The following is a 27355-nucleotide window of genomic DNA, read 5'->3' on the forward strand; positions in this document are numbered from 1 at the left end:
GATGCCATCTGCGCTGTTTTAAAGCCCAGGCTGGTGATATGTTTTATGCAAAAAAAAAAAGCTTATCATATGAAAATTGCTGAATCTCCGCAAAAGTGAAGTACTTTGCTCTGAAGTTAGACTTATGAGACTTCCTCTCAAGGATGGGGTGACTCCTGAAGGTAGGGAGTGAGAGCGTCTCAAGCATTTATTGAGCACTTACTGTATACTGAGCCCTTGACAGTCAACTTCATGTCTAATCCTTGCAGTTCATCACTCTGTGAGGGAGCTAAAATTATTCAGACTTTATATGAGCTAACTGTGGGGCTCAGAGAGGTTAGGTTACTTGCCCAAAGTCACACAGCTCTCCAGTGGAACCAGAATTTGAATCCAGGACCTCTGACTCTGAGGTCCTTTCTCAGTCCAATGCCTGCATGCTAAGTCACTACAGTTGTGTTTGATTCTTTGTGACCGCATGAACTGTAGCTTGCCAGGCTCCTCTGTCCGTGGGATTCTCCAGGCAAAGAATACTGGACTGGGTTGCCATGCCCTTCTCCAGAAGGTCTTCCTGACTCAGGGATTGAACCCATGTCTCTTATGTCTCCTGCACTGGCAGGAGGGTTCTTTTCCACTAGTGCCACCTGGGAAGCCCTCCAATAAGTCTCCGAATAATGTGGACCCAGAAGCACGAGGAGTCAGAGGCTCCTCCCTGCCCCGTTTACTCTTCATCTCCCTGAAAGAAGCAGCAGGATAAAGACTGGGCCTGTGGATATGGTACCTATGAATATGATCTTGTTCAGAAATAGGGTTTTGGTAGATGCAGTCAAATTAAGATGAGGTCATACTGGATCAGGGTGGGCCCTAATCCAGTGCCTGGTGTTCCTTTAAGAAGAGGAAATTTGGATGCACACAGAGAATGAGGACTGCTGGGACCCCAGAAGCTAGGACAGGTGTTCCCCCAGAGCCTCCAGGAGGAAGCAAGCCTGCCGACACCTTGACTGCAGACTTCTGGTGCCCGGGGTGTGAGGGAAGACATCTGTACTGCTCTAAGCCCCCAGTCTGTGGTCATTCGTTACAGCAGCCACTGGAAGTGAATGAAAGGCAATGCCATTTTCCAGGAGAGTTTGGAGAGCATGGACTGGGCTGCCTATGTACATGTGTGTACACAGGTGTACATGTGTGTGCACAGGTGTGTGTGGAGGGCTCGTCTCCCTGCTTCCTGCCGCCTCTGCCTTTTGTCCCCACGCCCTTCCTCTCCTTACAGAAAGTGGAGCAGGGAGGACTTCCCTGGTGGTCCAATGGTTAAGAATCCGCCTTCCAGGGCTTCCCTGGTGACTCAGTGGTAAAGAATCACCTGCCAATACAGGAGACACAGGTTGGATCCCTGGTCTGGGAAGATCCCAAGTGCCGCAGAGCAACTAAGCCCTAGCACCACAACTTCTGAGCCTGTGCCCTGGAGCCCAGGAACCACAACTGCTGAATCCCGCACACCCTAGAGCCTGTGCTACGCAAGAAGAGAAGCCGCCGCAGTGAGAAGTCCAAGCACACGAACTATAGAGTAGCCCCACTTGCTGCAACTAGAGGAAAAGCCCATGTAGCAGTGAAGACCCAACACAGCCCCCGCCCCCCAAAAAAAGAGTCTGCTTTCCAATGCAGGGGATGTGGGTTTGACTCCTGGCTGGGGAACTAAGATTCCACATGTCAAGGGGCAACTAAGCCCACACACCACAACCGAAGATGCCAGTGAGGACCCAGCACAGCCAAAGTTTTAAAAAAGGAAAATGGGGGGGGGGGAGGGTGGCCTAGGGGGGCGGGTGGCTGAGGAGGGGCAGCGCTGTGCCTTTTCTGGTGGGAGGTGGGGTTTGAAAATCCCAGAGGAGCCCAGGTTGGAAAAATCCTCCTTCGTGTAGTTGTTATTATGTGCGGCAAGGAAGACCCAGCCCTTGTAAAGGGATAAATGGAGCTTAAACTTGGCCTGCAAAGCCAGAGGAGGTGGTGAAAATCAAACGGAATGGAATTACTGTCTTCAGAAAAAAGGAAGCGGCCTTCTGGAGGGGGGCCCCCAGAGCCCTCCTTGCTGTGAGCCCCACGTGCCAGCCGAGTGGAATCTGCCTCAATAGAAGTTTTTGCTGTGAGATAAATAGTGCAGCTGATGTCTAATAAACTCCTCCAAGAGAGGAGTGGTGATCAACACCAGGGAATAAATTCTCCAGAAATTAAGGCAGTGCCAATGTTGGTGGTGAGTCGGAGGGCTGTGATGTTTGTGGCAGAGAACTCGTTTAGGGTCCTGGGAGAACTCATTCTTGGGAATCCAGCAATAATTTTACTAGAGGTTTTAATAGTTGGCAAGTCCCCAGGCCACTTTGTGTGGAATTTATTTTGGCAAGACACAGCCCTCCCCCCGGGAGAAAAATAGAGAAAAAGACTCAAGGTGGCCAGCTGAGCCCAGGAAAAGGGCCTCCATCACCTGGGGGTCCCCAAACACCTCCCGTCCAGGCTCTTGAAGGGAATTCCTCTGCCCATGTCAGCCCGAGCGCTGCCCTTGGCTTGGCACCTGCAGGTGTGGTTTCTCCCAGAGGTGTGCCAGGTGGGCACGTTGGTGGTTCGTTAGCGAGCTCCATCAGCCCAGGCTGAGACAGCCGGCTGCATTTCCTGGCCTGACTATCGGTTGCTGCATTTCCGTTCAGCGCAGGCTGGCGTTTGGGTGCTGGGGGCCCTGCAGTCCTTTGCGAGAAGGCTGGGCCCCCCTCCCCCTGCCCCCGGGATGGCCATCCCGCAGGCTCACCCTGGCTTCTCCCTCTTAGGCTCCCTGCCGGGCCTGGCCTCATGGAGCGGATCCAGGCCATCGCCCAGAACGTCTCGGACATTGCTGTGAAGGTGGACCAGATCCTGCGCCACAGCCTGCTCCTGCACAGCAAGGGTGGGGGCCGGGGGTGCCTCGCGACCTCCAGGACAGAGTACAGGGTGGTGGGAGTCTGGGGTGGGGCCTGATTTCTCCCCGCAGCAGCTCCTCTGGCTCCTGGGGGTCCTGCCTTGGGCTCTCAGTGGGGTGACTCCACCATCCCTGGGTGGCCCCTCCATTCCTCTGATGTGGGGAGCATCAGGCTGGGAAGCCCCCTCAAGAAGTCGGGAGTACATTCAGATGTGTGCCTGAGGTCTGCCCCTCCAGAGAACTGGTCTTTAAGCATTTAAGCCAGCTCCTCATTGGCCTGAATCGCCTAAGGAGGGTGGGCATGGTGGCAGAGGGGGCAACTCAGGCCCAGGCCACCACTGGCAGGTGGCCTTTCAGGGAAGAAAACTCAGGTCAAGGGCAGTGTGTGTGCCCACGCTTCCCCTTCCCACCTGCCTTGCGCTTTCTCTGCCCGGCTCCTTCCCGGGCCCAGGTCCTCCGCAAGCTGGCCTTCTCTCTCTGCAGTGTCTGAAGGCCGGCGGGACCAGTGTGAGGCACCCAGTGACCCCAAGTTCCCTGACTGCTCAGGGAAGGTGGAGGTGAGGCTTGGGGCTGAGGGGTGGGGGTGGGGTGACCAGGAGAAGCAGGCCCCTCCGCAGGGGCCGTGGCCCAGATTAGCTCTGGGGCTCTGCTAGCAGCAATATCCACCACCAAGGGGCTCTCTGCCCAGGCTCTGGACCCTCACACTGGCTAGCAGAGGCCAGCCCCAGAGGAACTGCTTCTCTGCCTGGCCCACCAACTGAATTTCCCAGAACGGGTCATGTTCTGGGGTTTTCAGTACTGTCTTACAGCAGACAAGCTATTAAATATACATATGCCACCCCCAGCAGTCTGATTCCTGACAATTTCACACAACAAGTGGACCTCATTCTCTCTCCCCATCCCTTCTAGCCCAGCTGCACTGAGAGAATCCCTCCCCGCTGCCCAGGGCGACCCCCCCAACCCTGGTTGCATGGAGCCTGTCTATCTGGGGAGCCAGTTCACAGGCATAAAAGCCAGCCCCTCACTGGTGCTGAAATCCCTAAGAGTGGGGGGCAGTGGCACTGCAGACCCTTTCTTGGGGCCCACGTGGGGGCCACTGTGGATGAGTCCTGCCCTGGCCACAGCCCTGCGCCCTGACCTAGGCATCAGCCGAACCCGGCTCTTGGTTGTGGATGGAGAACAAATGATGAGGCCCCGCCAGGTCTGCAGCTGCTGTACCTCCACTGTTTGACCGCATGTGTCCTGACCTGGCCTCATTCCCTCCAGGTCCTTCTCTTTCTGGGCCTGGGGGGTGGTGGTCCAGTCTGGCCTTCCCTGAGTTTCTCAGCAGCCGAGACACAGGGCTGGGTCCTAGGACCCTGGTCCAGTCTCTCTTCTCTGCTTCTGGCCTTGCTGCACCTTTAGGATGGGCCCCAGGGACCCTCTCCTGGGGGGCCTCGGGGTCCCCAAGGACATGCACGCACGGGGGCCCCGAGGGCACACGAGGGACTGGCACTGGCCCCCTGGCGCAGGCTGGCCCTCTCCACAGTGGATGCGCGCCCGCTGGACCTCTGACCCTTGCTACGCCTTCTTCGGGGTGGACGGGACCGAGTGCTCCTTCCTCATCTACCTCAGTGAGGTCGAGTGGTTCTGCCCCCCGCTGCCCTGGAGGAACCAGACGGCCACCCGGAGGGCTCCCAAGCCCCTCCCCAAGGTCCAGGTAGGCATGGGAGGTGGCTGGGTCATGCTTGGGGTACACCAGGGGACACTTTGCCCCTGGGTAAGATAAGGCCAGTTGGCTCTGCCTGGTGGGTGGGCTGGTCCTGGCCTGCCAGCCTGCGGGTGCCCATCCCAACTCCTGAGGGATGTTGCGAAGCTAAAACTACTTGAGGGGCAGGCTGGGGCCCTGGAGGCACCTCCCTTAATGGACTGGAATAATAGTAATAATAGCTGTCACTCATTGAAGGCTTCCTGTGTGGCAGACACTTTATTTGTACTTAAATCTCACAGCAGTCCTTACACAGTCTTATTTAACAGATGACAGATCTGAGGTCTGGAGAGCTGAGTTAACTTTGTTAAGGCATACAGATACTCTGGCTCCGCTGAAAGGCAGCCTGGCTTCTCTGCCCTTGGAGCCCCGGCTCTGACCACGACCTCACTGCCTCCTTGTCAGAGCTGGGATCCTGGGAACAGGTCACAGCTGACCCCCTCCTGAAGGGCCCAGGACCGGTGGCTGACTGGATCTGGGCTGGGACAGACCGACGCGGCTGGGGAGTGAATGTTGGGGAGATGAGAGCGGGGCTCATGGGAGGAGCTAGGACAGACCCAACCTCACAGGGAAGATGCCCTGGGTGGCGGGTGATGGTGGTGGTGTAGCTGCTGGCCAGAAGTTAGAGAACTGAGGTCTGGACCCCCCACTCCAGGCAGTTTTCCGGAGCAATCTGTCCCACCTCCTGGAGCTGATGGGCAGCGGGAAGGAATCGTTAATCTTCATGAAGAAACGCACCAAGCGGTTCACAGCCCAGTGGGCACTGGCCGCCCAGCGCCTGGCGCAGAAACTGGGGGGCATCCGGAGGGACCAGAAGCAGGTACTTCATCCTCCCAGTGCGTTCAAGGAGCTGAGCTTAGTGAGCCCGGGGCCTCAGGCTGCCAAGGGCACCCTGGGTCTACCCTTAAAAGACTTCTATTGTGTTTATTTGAATTTGAGCTGGGGTGGTGCAGCGGCAGAGTCAGGACAGGTGCGTGTGTTGGTCGACGCTTTTCAAGTTTGGGGCAGAGTAACACCCTCTCCCCTTTAGGAGTCCTGCATTCTGTGGGCGTCTTGCTCTTGTCAGGCAGAAAAGTCGTGTCATTTGCCTGGAATGTTGGGAATAACGTAGCCTGTTTGGGGGAGTTCCTCGGCCCATTGGTTCCTCCATCTGTCTGTCCATCCATCCATCCATGCAATAAATACTTACCTGACTCTCTCATTCACCCTGTTTATTTCTTTCAGAGTCCTTGTCATTTCATGAATTACCTCTTGTCTATGTTTACTGTTGTCTGCCTCTTTCATCTGGACCATAAGCGCCTTGAGGGCAGGATGTGACCGTCCTGTTCACCTGTGTCTCCAGCGAGGTCACCCTGCCTCTTGGTCCCTCCGCTGTGCCCTGGTGCCAGAAAGCACAGCCGGGAGGGAGACCGTGTCTTCCACTGGCCGGGTCTCCCTGGGGGTGGCTGGGCCGGGGGCTGCTGCTCCTCCAAGCTGACCCTCTGTGTCCCCCCACCCCCGACCCCACCAGATCCTCGTCCACATCGGCTTCCTGACCGAGGAGTCTGGGGACGTGTTCAGCCCGCGGGTGCTGAAGGGCGGGCCTCTGGGGGAGATGGTGCAGTGGGCAGACATCCTGGCTGCTCTCTATGTCCTGGGCCACGGCCTCCGGATCACAGTGTCCCTGAAGGAGCTGCAGAGGTGAGTGCAGGGGAGGGGAGGAAGGGGACCCTGTCCCCCAGGAGCCCAGCTACTGTCAGATGGCGACATTCCCCATAGCTTTCTCCACCTGCTCAGTCTGCCTCCCGCCTTCCTGTCCTCAGCGCTGATCCCCGCCCCTGTCATTCTGGGGGATGCACCAGGGAGCATATTTGCTCAGTGCTGTTCAAACAGGGTACTGTTCTCCATCTTGGACCTGAGGGGAGCCCTGTTGTATGTGCTCAGGGGCTGACAGATACTGGTTTGTGGAACTGAGCCACGTCATCAGATAGGGTCCCCGCTGCTCCCATCCTGGGTGACTTGGTGCAGCCGCAGGGGTCCTCTTCTAGGGCTGTGCTTCTTCGTGGGGGCCAGGAAGACCTGGGGTTGGGGGGAGTGGACCAGTGCTACCCCTTCCAGTGCTTGCCTTTCCAGGGTCCCTCTGATGTTGTTTGAGGTGGGAGACTGGTGATTAAGAGGGGATAGGATTGTGTATGTGTGTATGATCAGGCTCATTTTTAACCACTGTATTTGTGGGGCATAGAAATATGTAAGATATTTCTTATTTTATCTGTCAATATTTATTATATGATATTTGATACGTACAAAAATATATGTACCATATGTCGCAAAGCACAAGAATGAAGTGATCTATGCTTCTGCCACCCAGCTGCAGAATGAGAATATTACCAGGACTCTTGTGTTCACCTGGGGGTTTCTCTCACCCATCCCTCTGCCCTCGACCCCACCCAGCCCTGGAGGAAACCTGGAACTTGGATTTTGTGTTTATCATTCTTTTGCTTTAAAAAATAAATTTGTTCTTTTGTTGTTGTTTTACAAATGCATGTATCAATAAACAATATATGATTTAGTTTTTATTTTGGTTTAATTTGAGCTTTGTAAAAATTTTACCTACTGATTGTAGCCTCCAAGATTTGTTTTCTTCACTCATTATTAGATTTCCAAGATTCCTCCATGTTGCTGCCTGTAGCTCTATGCCATTCATGTCACGGCTGTATAATATTCCATTGTGTGAATATACACTATTATTTATCAATTTTTCCTATCTGTGGACATTTCCCCATGTTTTTACAAGTCATTTTGAATGATACTATCTGTGGTGGACATTTTTGTACATGTCACCTGGTATCCCTGGGTCAGAGTTTCTCTTGGGTAAAGACTGAGTTTTTTCTTTGGTATAGACTTAGGTGCACAATTGCTGGGACTTAGGGTGTCTAAAAATTCAGCCTGACAAGAAAATGCCAGTTGTTTCCCTAAGTGACTGCACCAGTCGAGTCCTTCCATGTTCCAGGTTCCCCAGGGGCTTCATTCTTCCCCACACTTGGTGTTATTGGGCTTTCTCACTGCGGGTGTTGAGTGGTATTGTGGTATCTTGTTGTGGTCTTAACTCTCATTCCTTGACAACTGACAAGGCTGAGCAGTTAGTTATATGCTCGGCTCTCCTTATTTCCTCTTGATGAGATGCCCATTCATGTCATTTGTCACTTTTCTGCTTTCCTGTTTATTTTTTCCTTATTGAGTTGTAGGAGTTCTTTATATATTATAGGTATAAATCCTGTGTAAGTTATATGTGTTTTAAAATCTCCCAATCTAATTTGTGGCTTGTCTTTGTGATTTCTTTATGTCTTTTTTTTTAAGGAACGGAAGGTCTTAATTTTAATATATTCAAAGTTATCAAAACATTTTCTCTATGGCTTGAGATTTTGTGCTTGGTGAATTTCTATTCCTTTCACTGGCATTGAAATGAGACTGTCCTAATTTGTGCCAGGGTCTAACTAAGGAGACTTCCCAGGTGGCTCACTGGTTAAGAATCCACTTGGCAATGCAGGAGACCCAAGAGATGCGGATTCAATCCCTGGGTTGGGAAGATCCCCTGGAGGAGGAAATGGCAACCTGCTCCAGTATTCTTGCCTGAAAAATCCCATGGACAGAGGAGCCTGAAGGACGGCTGCCATCCATGGTGTCACAAAGAGTTGGACACAGCTGAATGACTAAGCACATAACTAAGGAAGGCCCCTAAACTGTTTGCCTGCAAATTGATTTTTCTTCATCAGCCCATGAACTTACTCTCATGTGGTTTTAAAATGTAATTCCTGTCTAGAGCCTGACCACCACCTGGATGGTCTGTTAGTTCTAGATCTCTCTCTCTCTCTTTTCTTTTTTTAATGGGCATTTTGTCCTGACCACAAATGCTGATGCTCTGTAGCAGAGAAGTGTTGGAGAGAGGGGGACGCTGGCAGGGACCAAGCCATCAACAATACTTGGTCAACAGGGCCCAGGGAGCACTGGCCTTGGGCAGCCACTCAGAGTGAGTGACTCAGAGTCGGCCAGTGACACAGGTTGTCAGAGAGAGTCAGGGGAGAAGGAGGCTGAGACTTGGGTGTGCTGTGAGGCTACCAAAGGACCTAGTTGTTTGAAGGTTTTCGTCACCGTGGCTTGAAATTCATCCCTCTAGAATCATCCTTTTAAGTTGATGTGCTTATCTCCAGTAGGCTTAGGAAAGATGGAAAGTGTCTTCAGAGAGGAACAGCACGTGTAAGTGTGGATGTGGAAGATGGTCTGCATTGTAGGGGGAGAAGGTGACAGGGCCTGACAAAGGGGCTGCATAGTTGTGGCAGCATTTGGAAACACATCCCAGGTCAGGAGCAGCGAGTTCTGGGGGAGGAGGTGCCACTTGGAAACAGCAGCTCCACCCCGCCTGGTTGAATCACCTGAGTGGGAATGAGCTAGGTTGGGAGCTGTCCCGGAGGCTGGTGCTGAACTGTCAAACTAGCTACCCAGGGCTGGGAGCGGGAACCAGCCTCACGTCCCCCACGCTGGCTCTCACCCTGTGGCATTTTGTTGTCAGACAAGCTGTTTCCATTGTGCGGGCCACTTCAGAGCTGGGTGTGCCCTCTTGCTGCCCGCCAGCACGCACTGCTGCTCACCGCACTGTGCCCGCCCCTGCTCCCTCTGAACAGAGAGCTGGGGAGATGCATCTACACTGTGGAGCAGAACACTGCAGAAGCAGCTGACATTTGCAAATAATGAAAAGAGGCATCTCTTCCTGGCCTCAAAGCTTCCTACGGGAAACTCAGATGGGATGAGGGAAGAGGAGGAGGAAAGAGAAAAGGGACCTGGGGTGCAGGAAGTCAGAGAAATCTCAGACAACTTAGGATGGCACAGCCAGTGCTGTGGGAAGCCAGACCTGCCTCAGGCAGAGCAGTAAACAAGGGTTTGGGGACCCTTGTCCCCAGGTCACCAGAGACCCCAAGATGCAGTGGGAAGAATCCTGGGGGTGGGGACTGTCCAGAGCCTGCATCTCAGGTGCTGCCTCACACAAGTTGCCTGCAAGCGTGGAGCATCCTTCTATCAGCACCTGCTCCAGCTCTAGGTTAGATGAATTCATGTTTATCAGCATTAGCTGGACTCCTCCCTTCTGACTGTGCATCTTCTGGGGCCAGAGAGGTAAGAACTTCCTTTCCTAACTGCTCCCTCAGGGAATGGGAAGGCTCCCTGCGTTTGTGACAGCCCAACATCACACTTAGAGAACCATCTTTGCATGAGAGAGCAGCTATTTGACAAGCCTCCCTAAGAAGCAGGAATTTAAAAAACATTGTATTCATTTATTTTATTATTTAGTTTTGGCTGTGCTGGGTCTTCGTTGCTGCATGTGGGCTTTCTCTAGTTGCAGCGAGCAGGGGCTACTCTCTCGTTGCAGTGTGTGGGCTTCTCATTGTGGTAGTTTTTCTTGTTGTGGAGCATGGGCTCTAGGGTGCCCAGGCTTCAGTCATTGTGGCATGTGGGCTCAGTAGTTGTGACGCACAGGCTCTAGAGCACAGGATCAGTAGTCCTGGCTCATGGGCTTAGTTGCTCTGTGGTATGTGGGTTCTTCCCAGGCCAGGGATTGAGCACATGTCTTCTGCCCTGGCACATGGCTTCTTTACCACTGAGCCACCAGGGAAGCCCAAGAGGCAGGACTTTTAACTCGGTTGTTCTGTTCAGCCCCTGCTGGGATGTCTCCTCTTCCAACCTCGACCCTGAGTCCTTACCTTCCCAGAGTACTTCCTCCTCCTCTGGCCACTCACTGGGCCCCGCTGGAGCTGAGCCTGTGATCAGTGAGGTTGCTGATGCCCATTATAGGGCCAGAGCAGTGAAGATGGGGGTCACTGCACTTGGGCGGTCCTGAAAGTGAGGCTCTTGTGAAATACACCTGAAATACACCTCTGCTGCCATTTCTTTCACTGCACATGTGTGCCCTCATGCATGCACGCATGTCCTTGTGCACAACCACATATGTACACCCTTGTATGTATGCGCACCCCTGAGTGAAGATGCATGCCTCCACAGACTTGTAAACACACACCCTTGCACATGGACATACACATACATACGATATTCAGCCCATGGCACACTTGTGCATATCCATGCACACAGGTACACCCCCATGCACACACACACCCCCCACAGAGGATTCGTATTTTCCATATCCACCAATGTGTCACCCATGCAGATCTGAAACTCCCTGGAGCAGGAGCTCTAGAGAGAGGTCACCCCATCTCCACTTTGCAGTTTGTTAAGCGGGCAGGCCCAAGGCGGTGCCCAGACAGCTCTGCCCTGGGCTCCCTGTGGGGTGTAGGTACCACAAAGGCTCTTGCTCAGATGGGGCAGAATTGTGTAAACAGCTTGGCCACCTGAGGGAACAGTCTCAGGAAGGTTTTTTCTAAATCTGATACCAGGTACAATTTAAGACAACTGAAAGAATAAAAATTAAAAAAAGAAAATTTCCTTCCCCAGGAGACATAGTACAGTTATGTCTATAAAATTAACAGCCTCCGCTGTGTTGAAATTCATTTCAGGTAGGAATTCTTAACCCTAGCTGTAGTGGAACTGCCTTGGAAACTTATCGGCCTTCGGGTGTCTTGGTGTCTCTGATTTAATTGGTCTGGGGTGGGGCCGAGTTATCAAGGTTTCAAAGCTCCCCCGGGTGATCTATGATCTAATGATCAGTGATGGTTGGGAATTAGAAAAGTTGAGGATGTGGTTTTTGACATCCCATCCCCCACCTCCCAGTCTGTTTAGCAGGATAGCTGTGTGGTTAGGATACTGCAGTGTGTGAATGGTTACCGAGGAACAGGCCTGGGGTAGGGGCTCAGCACCCTAGATGATCTGTGAAAAGATGTGTGAATTCCTCCTGAGCCTGCCTTTGCACACTTGAAAGCACCCGTGTTGCCCCTTGGCTGCAGGGCAGGGGCCGAGTGGAGGAGGCAGGCCAAGGAGGTAACCCCCAGAGGTGGCCAGGTAGTAGGGCCTCTTGTACCCCTCTGGGGACATTGTGTGAACCTGCTGACATGGAATGTATTGGGTTGGCCAAACAGTTCCTTGGGGGTTTTCCGTAACATCGTATGGAAAATCCCGAATCAACTTTTTGGCCAGCCCAATACTTCATGCCACACCCTCTCTTGGATGTACTTTTTCCTGGTAACAGTTGCTGGTTGGGCCTAGCCTATGAGCTCCCCAAACTCATTCTCTGCCGGAACCACCCGAATGCTACATACATGCAGGCCTTTCCTTGAGTGGACGTTAACATACAGAGGTGATTTAGTTTGCTCGAGTTGCTGTAACGAAGTGCCACAGGTTGGGAGGTTTAAACAACTGAAGCGGGTGGTCTCCCGCTTCCGGGTGCTGGAAGTCCGAGATCGCGGCGTTGGTAGCGTTGATTGGTTCGGAGGCTTCTGCTGGTTGTCAGTGATCTTTGGTGTTCGCTGGCTTGTGGAAACATCAGCTGCGTCTTTGCCTTCTTCTGCACGTGGCATTCTCTCTGCGCATGCGTCTGGGTTCAGTGTCCCACTTCGTATAAGGACACCAGTCGTATGAGATCAGGACCTACTAATGACCTCATTTCAACTTGGTCACCTTTGTAAGAATCCTACCTCCAAATAAGCTCCCATTCTGAGGTTCTGGGGTTAGGACTCCAACGTATGTTTGGTGGGGGGACAACAAGTCAAGCTGTAACAATTTGGTGACCGTGTGAGCCTAGAAAGGGGTCACAGGCAGAGAGACCACTGAATACCGGCATGGTGCTGCTGTGGGTTCTGTGGAAGGTGGGATCATCCGGGGGTCCCGTCTCCGAGCCTGGCGGAGCCATGCTACACCAGAGGCACTAGGGTCTAGTGAAAATAGGTCAGCAGGATGTGCAGATAATCCGAATTCTGAGAGTCGCGGCTGGGCTCCTGCCGCAGAAACGTCTCCCCGGGCCGGGCCGGCAAAACGCCCTGCGTGGGGAAGGCAGCAGGATGGAGATGCTGCCCGTACATTTGTCGTAGTTTATTCACAGATGTTTGCGGCAGATGTCTTGGTCACTGACTCGACAACGAGGCTGGACAGACGAGCCGCTTTTCTCTGCTCCTCGTGTTTTGGTGTTTTAATTAACCAACCGCACTGGCATGATGTTTGGGGCAGTGCACGGCATCCACATCTGGTTTTGCTTCTGCAAGATGTTTCCGGGGTGATGGTGGTGGCGGCGGCAGCGAGTGGGGACAACGGGCTCTGATCAGACTGCAGCTCAGGGATGTCAGGCAGTCCTGCCCGTGCCCTGCACATGCGGTGGGAGAAGACACGAAGCCAGAGCCCCTGTTGGCTGCATCTGAGATGTCCCCAGGGATGTCTGGATCCATGGTGGGCATTTTAAAACGAAGCCTTTCCCCTTTCCGCCTGCCCAGGATCGGCTGTGCTCATCCATTTTATTTGCATAATTTCAAGCATCATTAATAGTACATGACATGAGGAAAAATGACTGAGCTCTTATTCCTCCCTCCATGAGTGAAACTGGGTTTAGTAGAAAATTAGTTGACTTAACTGGCAAATGATGAAAGCTTGAGAGGAGAATGTTTAAATAAGGAGGGTGAGGAGGGGAGACTCTTAGCTGTCAAGAACCGGCCCTGGTGGAAATTGGTCTCTTGGCCTTTCTGTTTGTTCAATGTTTGTTCAAGGGAAATGCTGGGGAGGGTCCCTGGAGAATGACGAATGCAGGGACCACATCCTGTCCTTTGTACTCAGCCCAGCTTGACCAAGCTGTAGCCAGTAAACCCTCTAAGCTGCCAGTCCCAGCAAGCCTCAGGGTTGTTTTTTGGTTTTTAATATTTATTTATTTGGCTTCACTGGGTCTTGGTTGCAGCACGATAACTTAGTTGTAGCATGTGGGATCTAGTTCCCCGACCAGGAATCAAACCTGGGCACCCTGCATTGGGAGCTCAGAGTCTTAGCCACTGGACCACCAGGGAAGTCCCTGTCAGTTCAGTTCAGTCACTCAGTCGTGTCGTGACTCCATGGACTGCAGCATGCCAGTCTTCCCTGTCCATTACCAACTCCCAGAGCTTACTCAAACTCATGTCCATCAAGTCGGTGATGCCATCCAACCAGCTCATCCTCTGTCGTCCCCTTCTCTTCCCGCCTTCAATCTTTCCTAGCACCAGAGTCTTTTCCAAGGAGTCAGTTCTTTGCATCAGGTAGCCAAAGTATTGGAGTTTCAGCTTCAGCATCAGTCCTTCCAGTGAATACTCAGGACTGATTTGCTTTAGGAAGTCCCTGTGAGCATGTTTAAATGCTGGTCGAAGGAGCCAGAAAAGGGAGTGGTGGAAGCTCCAGGAGGAAAGATATTATCATGGGTGACCCCCAGGAGGAAGGGGAAGAGAGCAGGATGTAGTGGGGCTGCCAATGGGGTTACAGGATGGGGCCTTCCCATCGATGCTTTTTATTTTATCTTTTAGAACATTCTCTTGTTTCAGATGCTCTGGGTCTTCGTTGCTGCATGTGGGCTTTCCATGGTTGCAACCAGCGGGGGCTACTCTCTGGTTGCGGAGCCGGGGCTTCTCATTTCAGTGGCTTCTCTTGTTGCACAGCATTGGCTCTAGTACGTGCGGGCTTCCGTGGTTGCAGCATGTGGGCTCAGTAGCCGCAGGGCGCAGGCTTCAGTAGTTGAGGCTCACTGGCTTAGTTGGTCCGCTGGCTACTGGAATCTTCCCAGAGCAGGGAATGAATCCATGTCCCCTGCACTGGCAAGTGGATTCTTACTACTGTGTCACAAGGAACTCCTTATTTTATCTTTGATGTAGGAGGAATGAGCGTCTTCTGGGAGTGAGGTGGAGGGGGCAAGAGGTGTAAGGAGAGTGGGCGAGACTGGAACACCCTGAAGGCTGCCCTGGACTTCGAATGTGTTAACCCTTCCCCAAAACCCTTGAACCAAATATGGCAGAAATCTGATGACTTGACGAGGCTGGGAAGTGGCAGTGCAGATATTCATCATGTCATCATACTATTTTCTATAACTTTCTGGATGCTTGAAATATTTGATTGTTCAATCAGAACAGGGGAGGAAGAGCCATGTCCAGCTTCTGCTTGGCACTTAGCAGACCCTGTACACAGAGGTTCTTTCTCCCCCACCTCTTCCTAGAGGAGGCATGAGAGGCAAATGGCTAATTTACAATAAAACACTCCTTCCCCTCTCCCTTCTGTTTGTTTTTAGCCACACCATGTGGCTTGTGGGATCTTAGCTCCCAGACCAGGGATCAAACTGTGCCCCCTGCACTGAAAGTTAGGAGTCCTAACCACTGGATCCACAGAGAATTCCTGCCTCTCCCTTCTTTTGCCTTCCTTCTCGTCCAAGGAGGCCTTTTAATCTGTGTAGTGGGATCATGTTCAGCACAGCTAGATACCACAGAAGGTGGGAGACCTCTGCTGCTGGGGGCCCAAAGTCTCCCTGGTCCCCAGCCTTCATCCTTCCCAGGGATCCAGGAGAGATGATTCCCTGCTCCTCCCACTCCATGCTGCTCCGAGCCTCAAAGAGTGGGAGTCTGTTTCTTGCTAATCAAGGCCCCTCCCTAAGTCTTGACCTCACAGATGCAATGGCCAAGGCGCCTTTTCCAGCTCTAGTCTGGTCCACATTGGGACTGGGAGGTTGCAAAGGAAGATCGATTTAAAAGAAATCACAGGCTCTCAGGAAAGGTTCATGCAACCCAGTGGGTTGGGGAGAACTTGGGGGGAGTCAGAGAAGAAAGGAAGAGGAGGGCTGGCTTCTGCAGGCTTTTGAAGGAAGAGTAAGGAGGTGGGGTTTGTTCTGGGGGTGGGGAGGAACGCATCAGTACACCTTCAAACCTCAGGAGCTGTGGGTTCTCATAAAGGAAGGGGGCATCCTGAGCAGGAGAAGGTCTTGTCCCATGGCAGCAGGAGAGGAGGGAGGCAGATGGTGGGATGAACTTCCTGGAGACTGACATGCCCCCCACGGGAGGGATAAAACTGCTGCTCCCAGCTCAGGTTGGGGTGCTGGCAGAAGACAGAATGGTCTGAATAACCCCTAGTGCTCCTTCTAACTTCCCCAAAATAGTCAGAGGGCTCTGGTAAAGAGAAGACTTTCTTGGAACCAGGCTGTTCTTTCCTGGGTGGTCTGGAATGGACTCAGATCCCCACATGATTCATGGGTGGCACCTCAGGGCTGTGTCTTTAACCCACATCCCCCACAGGACTTGTTCCAACGTGGCTGAGAGCAGGGTCTCACCCTATCTTTGTTTCCTCTATGGGTTGGTTTTCCACAAAGGTCTGTGGGCTCCCCAGGTAGCGTTGGTGGTAAAGAACCTGCCTGCCAAGGCATGAGATACAGGTTCAATCCCTGGGTCGGGAATATCCCCTGGAGGAGGGTATGGCAACCCACTCCAGTATTCTTGCCTGGAGAATCCCATGGACAGAGGAGCCTGGCGGGCTATGGTCCGGGCTTGCAAAGAGTCGGACACGACTGAGGCGACTTAGCCATGCAGCACGCATAGAACAGCAAAAGCGCCTAGGATGTGAGAATCCCCAGAAAAATTGAAAACCAACATCCCAAGGGCAGGTCCCACCCGAGAGCAAAGAGGCGGCCCCTCTGGGACCAGCCTGGCCATCGGGAGCCAGAATAGACCTCGGTGATCCAAACCTGCACCTGGGCCCAAGAGCCACCTTCACGGAAAGGCTGGCTTGGCGAGAGGAGCCTGGATTCCTGCTCAGCACTTACGTGCATGGTTACATAAATGGGAAGGAGGCAGGGGACAGCCAGAGGGATGCGTTCCTGGCACCACAGCCCCCCGGGAGCTGGAGGAATGAGTCTGTGGTTTCAGCCACCTCTCCTGGGAGTGGCAGCCCTATTCTTAGCCCTGAGTTTGCTTACTAGGAAGGAACGCTGGGGAAGAAAGTGTTGGCTTTGGACCACAGGCCTGATGCAGGCTGCCCAGTTCCCTTTCAGCATCTTCCCATCTGTACTTCCTTTGGGCTTTGGCTAAAGCATGGCTGGAGTCAGCTCCGATCTGCTTTTCCTTTGAATTCCTGCTTCCTCTGAGCCCTGACTCCACTGGGGACCTGGCCATTTCCTTTAGCTGTGATCCCTGACCCTCTAAGGGCACTGTCTTGTCAGGAGACGGAAGCTGTGGGTGGACCCATCATGAGGGCATCATAAAGCTGCTTTTGTCGGGCTCAGGAAGGTCAGCCCACGCTGGGCAAGAGAGGAAAACCTGGCAGGAGAATTTAATTCCTTCCTCGTTAGTGATGCTAACCTGCCTTCCACAGCAGCTCGTTAGATGCCCAGTTAACTTTCTGCATTTGCTTCTTTGTGTTCCTTCTGTTCTGGGGAAGGGGCAGCAGGTGCTTTAACAGTGGACCTTGGGAGAGTGACAAGGTCGATGCCGTAGTGCTCGGGGGATGGGCACCGGATGGCATCAGAAGGCTAGCGGACCCTGGAGGAGACAGAGGTCCTGGGTTGCCCAGCCAGGTGCTCCCAGTAATGAGATGGATCCAGGGAAGCTGAAGTTATCCTGTTCTCTTAGCTCTTGAAGGCAAAGATCTTTGAGCACTTTGTAAGGATGCTTTTTAATTAGGTCCTTCCCACACAGAGAAGACATACAGGGAGAGAGAATAGTCTGTTCCAGAATTTGAGCGCTACCTGGAGAGCTTATTTCCAGCCACAGACCAAGTACAGGGAGACATAAACCCGAAGAATTTTTAGCCTTGGAGGGACCGTGGAGATTTGCCCGTGTATCACAGAATGGAAGTGGAGGTGCACTCCGGAGCACTTCTACGTCTGTGCAAGGCAACCCAGCAAATTCGTGCTGAAGCTCACGCCCAGGGATCCTCTTCACTGTTAGAACTTGGCACTTTTTTCTTTTTTTGGTACATGGGAAGAAACAATATAAATTCAAAACTTACAGATAAGGGTTAGCTCTCTCACTCATCTCTTTTAAAAATTTATATGCACAGAACTCAGCATTTTGATTCCTAGCTGAGAGGTTTTTTTTTCCTTCTATTGGGCATAGGTTGTATTTTTTCTTCTCCACCTTCTTGCATCCTACCTTTTGATCTTTTTTCTTTTTAAAAATATTTCTTTATTTGACCACACTGGGTCTTAGTTTTGACACTTGGACTCTCTGATCTTCGTTGCAGCATGTGGGTTTCAGTCCCCTGACCAGGGATTAAGCCCCGTCCCCTGCATTGGGAGCACGGAGTCTTAACCGCTGGACCACCAGGGAAGTCCCACCATCTTTTGATCTTTCGGCCAAGAGTGGCTAATACATCCTGCTCCACCTATTTGCTGACCCTCTCCATTGTTGGGTGGGGGGGGGGCTTCCCTGGTGGCTCAGTTGGTAAAGAATCTACCTGTTAACGCAGGAGACACGAGTTGGATTCCTGGGTCAGGAAGATCCCCTGGAAAAGGAAATGACAACCCACTCCAGTATTCTTGCCTGGGAAATCCCATGGACAGAGGAGCCTGACGGGCTACAGTCCATGGGGTTGCCAAGAGTCGAAAACAACTAAGCGACTAACACTTCCTTCCATTGTGGGGGGCCCTGTAGAAGATGGGGCAGGCGTGCCTCTGGGAGGGAGAGTGCTGGGCGTGTGTTTGCGGGGCTGTACATGGACATTGTGAGTGTGGATAATCTGGTTTTGGGTTTTTAGAAAGCTTTTAGTAAAATACGTATAAAGTTTACCCACCTTAACCACGTGCAGTTCGGTGACATTAGATACATTCACACAGTCGTACAACCGTCAGCACCATCCGCCTCCAGAGCTCTTTCATCTTCCCAGACTGAAACTGTCCCCAGGAAACCCTGACTCCCCATCACCCCTCCCTGCCCCCAGCTTGGCTTTCATGGATGGATTAGTCTGGGTTGGGAACATGGACCAGATGACTTGGTGACCAGTACAAGGACCATGTCCCTAGATCACCCCTCCCCCATCCCCTTCGTCGGCATTGAGACTCCCACGCAGGTGGCCTGGGGACATTTGGAAGTTCATTGCAACTGCCCAGTTTAGCAATTCCACAGAAACTTCCCAAGCGCTGGGGGTGGTCGTGGGCAGGTGGACGGAGGCTGCTAGGTGGGTGCGTCTGAAGTCCCTTCATGCTGAGATGCTGCTTGTCCCCGTCTCAGCAGTGCCGTGGGGGTGGGGCGGCTTCCCGAGCCCCTCCCGACACAGCTCTGGGTAAGAGTCGGAAGAGAAATGAACTTGACGTTGAAATTATGGGACAGTCTGGACAGGGGCCTTTTGAGGAGTCAGCGGGTAAGGTGGAATTGTACAACTGAGCCTCCCTGGCACCTTTGGCTGAAGGCTGTCAGGAGAGTGTTTTTCAATTCATGTTGCTGCTCCAACCAACCACTTAGCGTAAAACTGCCCATAAAAGGAAACTTAAATTACAAGTGATAAAACCATAGCCCCCCTCCCCTCGACTGACCCTCTCAGCTCTTCTCTGGACGAGCTCAGACTCCTCCTGACGAGAGTCATGAGGAAACTGCAGACACACCTCCAGCACAGTCACTGCAAATTGAAAATCTTTGTTTTCTGTGGCTGTGGGGACGGTGGGGCTCCTTGTTAACTCCCCCTGGGAAGGGGACCTGCTGTCTCTGGGCTGATTTGTCTCTCCTCCTCTTCTTCCTGCCATGATGTCCTTTGGGGACCCGTGGGGCCACTTGTGTCCAGTACAGACCAGGAGGTCTTGGTAAACCGTGGAGATGCCCACATGAGCCCTGGGCTCCTCTCGCTCACCCGTCCCTTCTCTCCTAACATGCTTTTCTTGATATTTTCAACCTTTAAAACAGTTCTTTCTCAGGGGGAGGGGGGGTGGTTCACCAGGTTCATTGCTTTGTTAATTCATTCATGAACCTGATACTTATTGGGTCAGATCCTGTCCCAGCTCTGTGCTTTCAAAGGTAATCTAGCCCTACCCTGGGGGGGCCCAAGTTGTGAGGAGGTGACTCAGGGCAGTGCAGAGGGATGGTCGAGAGGGCAGTGGGATGCCGGGGCAGGGGTATCAAAGGAGAAGGGCATCTCACTGTCCAGAAGTCCAAGGAAGGCTTCCTGGAGGAGGAAAGTGAGTCACTCAGTCCTGTCCAACTCTTTGCAACCCCATGGACTATACAGTCCCTGGAATTCTGTAGGCCAGAGTACTGGAGTGGGCAGCCTTTCCCTTCTCCAGGGGATCTTCCCAATCCAGGAATCAAACCAGGGTCTCCTGCATTGCAGGCAGATTCTTTACCAGCTGAGTTACCAGGGAAGCCCTCCTGGAGGAGGAGGCAAGATTTGCGTCAAGGAGCAGGAGCTGAGAAGGCTGTGAAAAGGAACAGATGCAACCAGGGGTGACTGACCAGGTTGACACTGTGGAAAGATCTCTCCATAAAAGAGTCAGGCCAACTAGGGGGAGGCAGAAGAGAAATGAAATGATTTCAAGACTCTAGCTGAAACACGACTGGGGCCTTAGATGAGGGGTGTGTGTGTGTTGGGGTGGGAGTCAGGAGTTTCCAGACTTGGCAATTCAGAAGGTGAAACTGATGACTGAAGTCATAACAATCAGTGGGACTTTCACTCTCCTTGCCTCACTCGATCTTATCAGGAACCTGGTGAGGTAGGCATTTTTGGTCTTTTGCCAATGAAAAAAATGAAATTCCTAGAGGCTATGATTCCTCCAAGGTTAGCAGCAAAACCAGGACTGGGGCTGATCTCCGCTGGTAGCCTGCGGCTCCAAATTCGGGATGTCACTGTGGACTGAGGACACACCGCTGTATTGTCTGATGCCCAGTGAGCCTGGGGACAAAGGGGAGCCCGGCCGGTGGGAGTGTGGGTGCTGGAGCCTACTGCCTGGGTTCCCACCGCAGCTCTCCTCCTCCCTGGCTCTGTGATCCTGTTTCTTAATCTGTAAAGAGGGGAGCAGGTTAGGAATGGGTCTGCTCTCATAGGGTAGTTGTCCAGATGAAAGGGATTGATGAGTTAATGAGTTGGAAGCATGTGGAATGGTGCCTGTGTTCAGAATGGGAGCCACGAAGGGGACGGAGATGATGACAGAGGCTCTGGAACATGAGTGTGGCGCCATCTTCCCAGGAGAGGACCCTGACCTGTCCATCGGGCCTCCCAGTGGCCCTGGTGTCTGGGGCTGGGGCTGGGGTCAGGGTCGAGGCAACCAAAGGGAGCCCCCGTGACTGTGTGGTACCACTCATGGCTACAGAGGGACATGTTGCCTGGTAACCAGCCAGAAAGGCAGCGTGGGGAAATCATGTGACTGGTGCAGGCAGCAGCAACTAGACCCACCTACAGTTTATATTTTCAGAATCGTCTTCATTTTTCCCAGACCCAGATTCCAAGAGGGAGGAGCAGCCACCCCCTTCCTCAGTTCTGCAAGAGGCGTCATCACTGTCTTTCTATCTGAGGTTCTCAATTGAGTGGAGGCAGTGCGGAGGGGGACCAGGGTCTGTCCTCAACCTGGAGCTTCTATAACCCAGGACAACAGTGATGCTCCATCTGACTGGAGGAGTCTGGGGGGGTGTGTGTGAGAGACAGCCATCCTTGAAAGAAAACAGGATCCCACAGAGTAGAATATAAAACCTGCCTGACACTTAAAAAATACCGCCAGATATTTCATGAAGTCTCCAGGTTATGGGAGCTGCTTCCCGTGATAGTGCCAGACCTCTGAGGTCTAGACTTTCTGAGTACTTCACCAAAAAGCTGAAGAGGGGGCCCTGCCTTAGAAGTCCTGGCTTTGAGAATCCTGCCTATGGCCGTCTGGGGGATCACTGGAGATTGGATGGGTGGGGAGTAGCGGAGCTTGGCCAGTTTTAAGTTTAAAGATAAGAAACTGCTGTGCAAAATAGTTGAGTATTATCTATTAAATTTAACAATTACTCCTGGATAAATATCTGAGAGCTTCAGAATTTTTATTTCTGATTATATACCCCCCAAAAATTCTTGCACATTTACATCAAGAGGTGTATGTATAAGGATATTTATATTGACAGTGGGCAACAGAAGCAAAAATCAGGAAACAATCCATCTGCCTTTCCACTGAATGAATAAACTATGGCATATTCACACACACACAAGAGAAATGGGGAGAAAACAGTTATAAGATTTTTGCACTCCCCTCTCCCCACTTAGCAGCAAAGGTTCTCACACTTGGGGCGCTAGTGTGGGGAAGCTGAGTGAGGCTGGGGTACACTGGCTGGTGGGGAGCAGTACAGAGAAATCGCCCTCCATCTTACTGCCCTTCTCTGCTGGCACAGGCCAACTGATGCCTTGATCCTCGTCTCCCAAAGCTTCTTTGACATCGTTCCATCATGGCTTTGTCATCAGGTTGTCATAAACATGGCTGAAAAGGCTGCATTAGGGCAGTTTGCTCTGGGGGATGGTGCATTCAGAGCCTCTGTTGGTGGGTTGCTGAGTGTGAGCAGGAGAGTGCAGAGGCATCCAGGTTTTCCGCCTGCTTGAACTGTCTCAAGGAGCCCTGGATGTGACCCAGGGAACAGATGATAATCCTGGCCCCTTTGCCAGGTGGATCCCTGCAGGGACTCACTGGGAGGGAGGTCTCGCGGATGCCTTTCAGCATCTGGACCACGAATCCAAGGGAGGCAGGAATCAGGGGGAGGTGAGAGGTTGCTGGGGACCCCCAAAAAGGAGGGCTTCCCTGGGGGCCGACACTACTCCCTGCCAGACTCAGCCACTCAGTACAGACTTACTGAGTCACTGATCTAAAAACCCCATCATCCTTGTAGGGGGAGTGTAGGCAGGCTTAGCAGGGGCTCCTGGAGGGTGGGCAGGGGTGAGCAGGACAAAGTTCATGCTGGCACTGTGGGGGCCAGGCAGGGCCCCTGTCTCCAGGGAGGTGGACCTGGGAGAAGGGAGGCCATGTCCTCCAGGCTCCAGTGTGATGACCCAGAGACTCCAAACTGGGTCACCAGAGGCAGCCCTGTCCCAGAGGAAAACGTGCAAGTAAGTGACCCAGCAGGCAGGGTGCCCCGTGGGCCAGGGCTGGGCTTCTCTGTGGCCAGGAGCCAGTCAGCAGAGCAGGATTGTATCTTCTGGGACTTGGGGTTGGGGGCCCTTCAGCTCCAATGCTGAAGCTGTGCTGAGGACTTTTACTGGTGTACATGCCACTCTGTGAATGAATGTCCACACCCCTCTGGGTGGACACAGCTCTGTGGAGATCAGGTTTGTGCAAATTAACAGAAGGTTCTCTTCCTTCTGGCAGGTAGCCCAGGCCAGGTGCAGGCTTGGCAAGGTAGCCCTGGCTGGATTTCAGTCCCATTTGCCCCTCGTTGGAGCCTCTTGTGCAGTGAAAAACCTATGCAACTGTATGTGGTGGCCCTGTTGGCTTCCTCTCCAAGAGTCTGCCAGGATTCACGCACTGACCTCACTTTCCTGTACAGTGTCCCCCCCTCCCCATTTTATTCTGGACTGTAGGAACCAGGGCGAGGTCCAGATCCCCCAAACACAAGGCTGGATGGGAAAGTGGGTCTGTGGGTCCCTCTTAGGGCTCAGACTCTGAAGGGTTCTTCTCTCAGTAACTTAGGGGTGCCGCCAGGCCGGGGGAACTGCCCGCTCACCATGCCCCTGCCGTTCGACCTCATCTACACCGACTACCACGGCCTGCAGCAGATGAAGCAGCACATGGGACTCTCCTTCAGGAAGTACCGGTGAGAGGGCAGTGGGAGGGTGGTGACTGCCCACTGGTCCCCAAGGCGGGGGTTGCACTGCCCGGGTTCCAGGGTAGAGCGAAGGCTCACCTCCCACCCCCCCACCCCCCACCTTCCTTCCCAGACAGCTCTGCCTCCTGGCTTCGGCTGACTCGGATGACAATTAATAAACCACAGCCAGGCGCTCCAGGGCCTCTCTGCTGCTGGGCAGGCTGGAGGGCGGAGGGGATGAGGTCAGAGCTGACCCCGTTGGAGAGGGCAGAGGAACAGCAGGGAGTGGTGGAGGGAACATGGCACAGGGCCGGGCATGAGCCCTGTGTGTGAGGACCCAGCAGCCCCCTCCCCACCCCCTCCTCCGCCCAGCCCCATCTTGGGCGGGAGGAAGGCCAATGCCATCGCTTCATCTCTCTGCAGCCAGCAGGATATGGGGTTTAATTTAGCACAGAGAGCCCTGCTATTTATTACGTGTGCTCCAGTCTCATTGACTATCCCACATGATTTTATTAGGAAAAAAAGTGACAGGCAGCGTTATTGCTTTTATTATTAATGTGTGTTCTCCATGCACTCGGGCCTCCTCCTCCCAATCCCACCCCTTCTTTGGGGCGGGGAGGAGTGCTGACCTCAGCAGTCTGGACACTTCTGGGTCACCAGGAAGGACTCTGGGTGGGGGAGCACCTTGGAGGGGAGTCTGAGACTCAGCAGTTTTCTTTAGGTGCCCATTCCTGGGGTGGCCGAGATGCAGGGAGAGGTTCTGGGCTCTGGCCTCAGGGTGGGACAGAGCCCCCATCAGCTGGGAGGCCCACCTGCAGTGGCCATTCTTGCAGAGGAGACTCTGAGGCACACGGTAGCTGGTTCCCTGGGGCCCTTCTCTTCTGCATGTCAGTCCAGAGAGACCAGGCACTTCCTGGGGGCTGCAGGCTCCTGGGCAGAGGGGCTGTGGAGTCCCTGCTCAAGGAAGTGCAATTGTGCTGGTGAATCCTGGGCAATGGGGAGGGACCGCATTCCAGGAAGGGCCTCCCTTTCTAGGCTCCCTTGGGGCAGCTGTAAAAACTAACAGTTTCTGAGTTAGTAGTCCATTGTTCACAGAAGACTCTGAGATGGTTCGGCGGTTGTTATCCCCCTTTGATGGATGGAAAGCTGACCCAGAGAGGTTAAGGCACTTGCCTGTGGTCACGCAGCCAGCTAGTGTCTGAGCCCAAGCCCTGACCACACATCGCACTACCCTGACCAGCCAGCTTCGGGTTCCAGAGCCCATGGCTGGGGCCACCCCAGCCCAGGGAGACACCGGGAGATTGGTGACCCGGATTCCTGGGGGGTGGGGTGGGGGCAGGTGCCGCATCCGGGTCATCGACACCTTTGGGACCGAACCTGCGTACAACCACGAAGAATACGCCACGCTGCATGGCTACCGGACCAACTGGGGCTACTGGAACCTCAACCCCAAGCAGTTCATGACCATGTTCCGTGAGTGTCCAGCCGCCCCATGGAGTGGGGCGGGATGGGGAGGGCCTCTCCCAGGAGTGGGGAGGAGGCAGGTCCCGTTCTGTCCTCTCCTTTCTTCCTTTTGGGGTCTGTGTGAGGATAGAGATGCATCCAACCATCGGCCTTGGCTAAGAAAGCCTGGATCCCCTCTCAGCAAAGGTGTGAACCACAAAGGAAGCCTCTGGTGGTGTGTGTGTGGGGAGGGGTGGCCTGGGGTGGGGTGGGGCGGCGTGGTGGCCTTTTCAACACTTGGAGGATGCAGCCTTTGTCCTCCTGGAGCACAGGTTGCTCTCAGAGAGCAGCTGAGCACAGGGGTCCAGACCAAACAGGATTCTGTGGCCTTCCAGAGACATTCCAAAGTGATGGAGACCTAATGAGTGGTGAGGGGCAGCACAGTGAGGCTTTCTAAGCAGAGGAAACAGATGTAGTGAAGATGGATATGGAAAGAATGGAAGGTTCTGGAAATGCAAGTGTTCCAGGAGGGTCCAACACTGGGGATGATGAGAAGTCAGGCTGTGGGTGGGGGCTGGAGCCGCTTCAGGCAAGGGAGGCCATTTGAGCTGAGCTTTCGAGATTTTTTAATGAGACTTTAAAATGTGTACACACTGACCTCCCCTCTTCCATGCAGCATGCTGAAAATAATTTAACCTTTTCTTGACAACTCAGGGTCAACGCTCTATCTCTCTGGCATGAAGCCTGCTCTGCAGGGCCGGCAGAGGTGTGCAGAGCCTTATCCCCTGCCAAGGGGCCCCTTGTCCTGTCGCTGTGTGATGTGGCGCTTTTTCTCCTAGTTGGGAGGCTGTCAGCTGTCACTTTTAATCGTTGTTAGGCTATCTGCCTGTCGTGGCATCTTGCATGTCTAATTGGCGGCTCTTTGAAGGCTGTGGGTCAGAAAGTCAGGCAAGCATCCTCATCAGGATTGTCTCTAAGTTAAGAGTGACTTTGGTTCAAAGCAGGGTCCCGAGGAATTTGCTTATAAGTAAAGTAGCTGATCTTTACCCAGCCCATCAAGTGACTGCATCCCTTCTGGGTGTTTAGTGACTTCTTTTGTGTTACTCTTTAGGTTCTAGGCTGCATTAGAGGTAGATGAGATTTTTGAATAATACACGAGCTTGATTTGGAGAAGGAAATGGCAACCCACTCCAGTATTCTTGCCTGGGAAATCCCATGGTTAAAGGAGTCTGGCAGGCTGCAGTCCATGAGGTCACAAGAGGCGGACGTGACTGAGCGACCAAACCACCACCAATGGCTTGATTGGGAAGGTGGGAAGTTTCCTTGGAACCCAGATGAGGAAACTGAGGCCCAGAGAGGTGGAATGTCCTGTCTGAAGTCACATGGTTTGGTGGGTGCCAGACTCCCTCTCCAGGGCCCATCGCAGGGTTGTATGAGGCTTCTCCATGAGAAGAGTCCTAACAGGTCATCAGGTGGCAATGTGCTCCCAGCCGAGAGATTGGAGTGGGCTGGGTGGGTAGTGGTGGCGATGCTCTGGACTAAAGCAACAGCATATGTGACAGCAGAGAGGGAAGACACAGGATCCAGGAGCAGAGAGGTGGGTCTTTAGCAAAGATTCCCACGTTTACATTGGATATGGTAATTTGAGAGTCACTGTAGGTTCCTGCGCCAGGGAATGTCATGAAGACTTGTTGTTGTCATGCCATGTAGCTTGTGCTTTGCTCTCGAGATCTTAGTTCCCCAACCAGGGCAAACTCCTACTCATCCTCCAAAACCCCATGTCAAATGTCTCTTCTTTTTGCCAACACTTTCACTAATCACCTTATCTATTCCAGGCAGAATGTGTTTATAACTCTTAAACCTAATTCTGTTAAAGCATATATTGAAATATGAGTTATTTGCTTATACATTTATTTCCACTGATAGATTAGGAAACACTCAAACAGGAGCCACTGACTGATTTAGCTTTATTTCCCTGGAGCCTATCGAGGTCTTCAGAAAATGTTAATTGATTGAATAAATTAAAGAAAGAGAACGAAACACAAACTTGCCTGTCTTAATGATATCCTAAGTCCAGGAAGGAATTCATGAGCAGACCTCTTTCCACATCTAGCTAGTTGATTTACTCAAAGAGCAACTGGGAGGCTGGCTGCCTCTCCCCACCTTGTCCCGCCCCCAGGAGCTCTTTTTCATGGTCCCTGTTATTTTAATTGGTTGCAATACTTCCCTGTCCCATGTCTACCAGTTTAGCTAATTTTTCTAAACCTATCACTTCTTGTGGAGTTGGCAGAATGAGATTTTCTTAAAAATGGGAGAAAATGGCGAGCAGGAGAGAGGCCTGGTTGCAGCCCCAGCTGGAGCCAGAGAGTAGGTACAGAGGCGGGGGTGGGGCTAGGTAGGGAAACTGAGTCAGGGAGAAGAGTCTGTCTGCCCTCCTGGGGCTTCTCCCCGGCCTGGGCAGAGCCTCCTGAGACAGGAGAGCTTCCTGAGCTCTAAGCATCACAGAAACAACTCCTGGCCTCCAGCCCCTCCCTATCCGCCGCCCCCCACCCCCACCGCCACCCCCAGGCCTCTGAAACCCTAGTGTGTGCTTAGCTGCTCAGTCGCTCAGTC

At 53.0% G+C, this 27355-nt stretch overlaps 1 protein-coding gene across 4 annotated transcripts in view; it reads left to right on the forward strand.

Annotated features, from left to right (window-relative positions):
* MGAT5B (alpha-1,6-mannosylglycoprotein 6-beta-N-acetylglucosaminyltransferase B) overlaps window positions 1-27355 on the forward strand; it is a 67055-nt gene that overhangs the window by 21010 nt on the left and 18690 nt on the right. For all 4 annotated transcript variants that reach the window (XM_044938611.2, XM_006045337.4, XM_044938610.2 and 1 more), the window contains exons 4-10: window positions 2784-2899; window positions 3395-3468; window positions 4440-4610; window positions 5314-5478; window positions 6169-6338; window positions 23177-23308; window positions 24639-24772. In XM_044938611.2, the coding sequence (XP_044794546.2) occupies window positions 2784-2899; window positions 3395-3468; window positions 4440-4610; window positions 5314-5478; window positions 6169-6338; window positions 23177-23308; window positions 24639-24772 (962 nt within the window). The remainder of the gene's footprint in view (window positions 1-2783; window positions 2900-3394; window positions 3469-4439; window positions 4611-5313; window positions 5479-6168; window positions 6339-23176; window positions 23309-24638; window positions 24773-27355) is intronic.

This window comes from Bubalus bubalis, chromosome 3 (genome assembly GCF_019923935.1).
Source record: "Bubalus bubalis isolate 160015118507 breed Murrah chromosome 3, NDDB_SH_1, whole genome shotgun sequence".
Taxonomy (NCBI): Eukaryota; Metazoa; Chordata; class Mammalia; order Artiodactyla; family Bovidae; genus Bubalus; species Bubalus bubalis.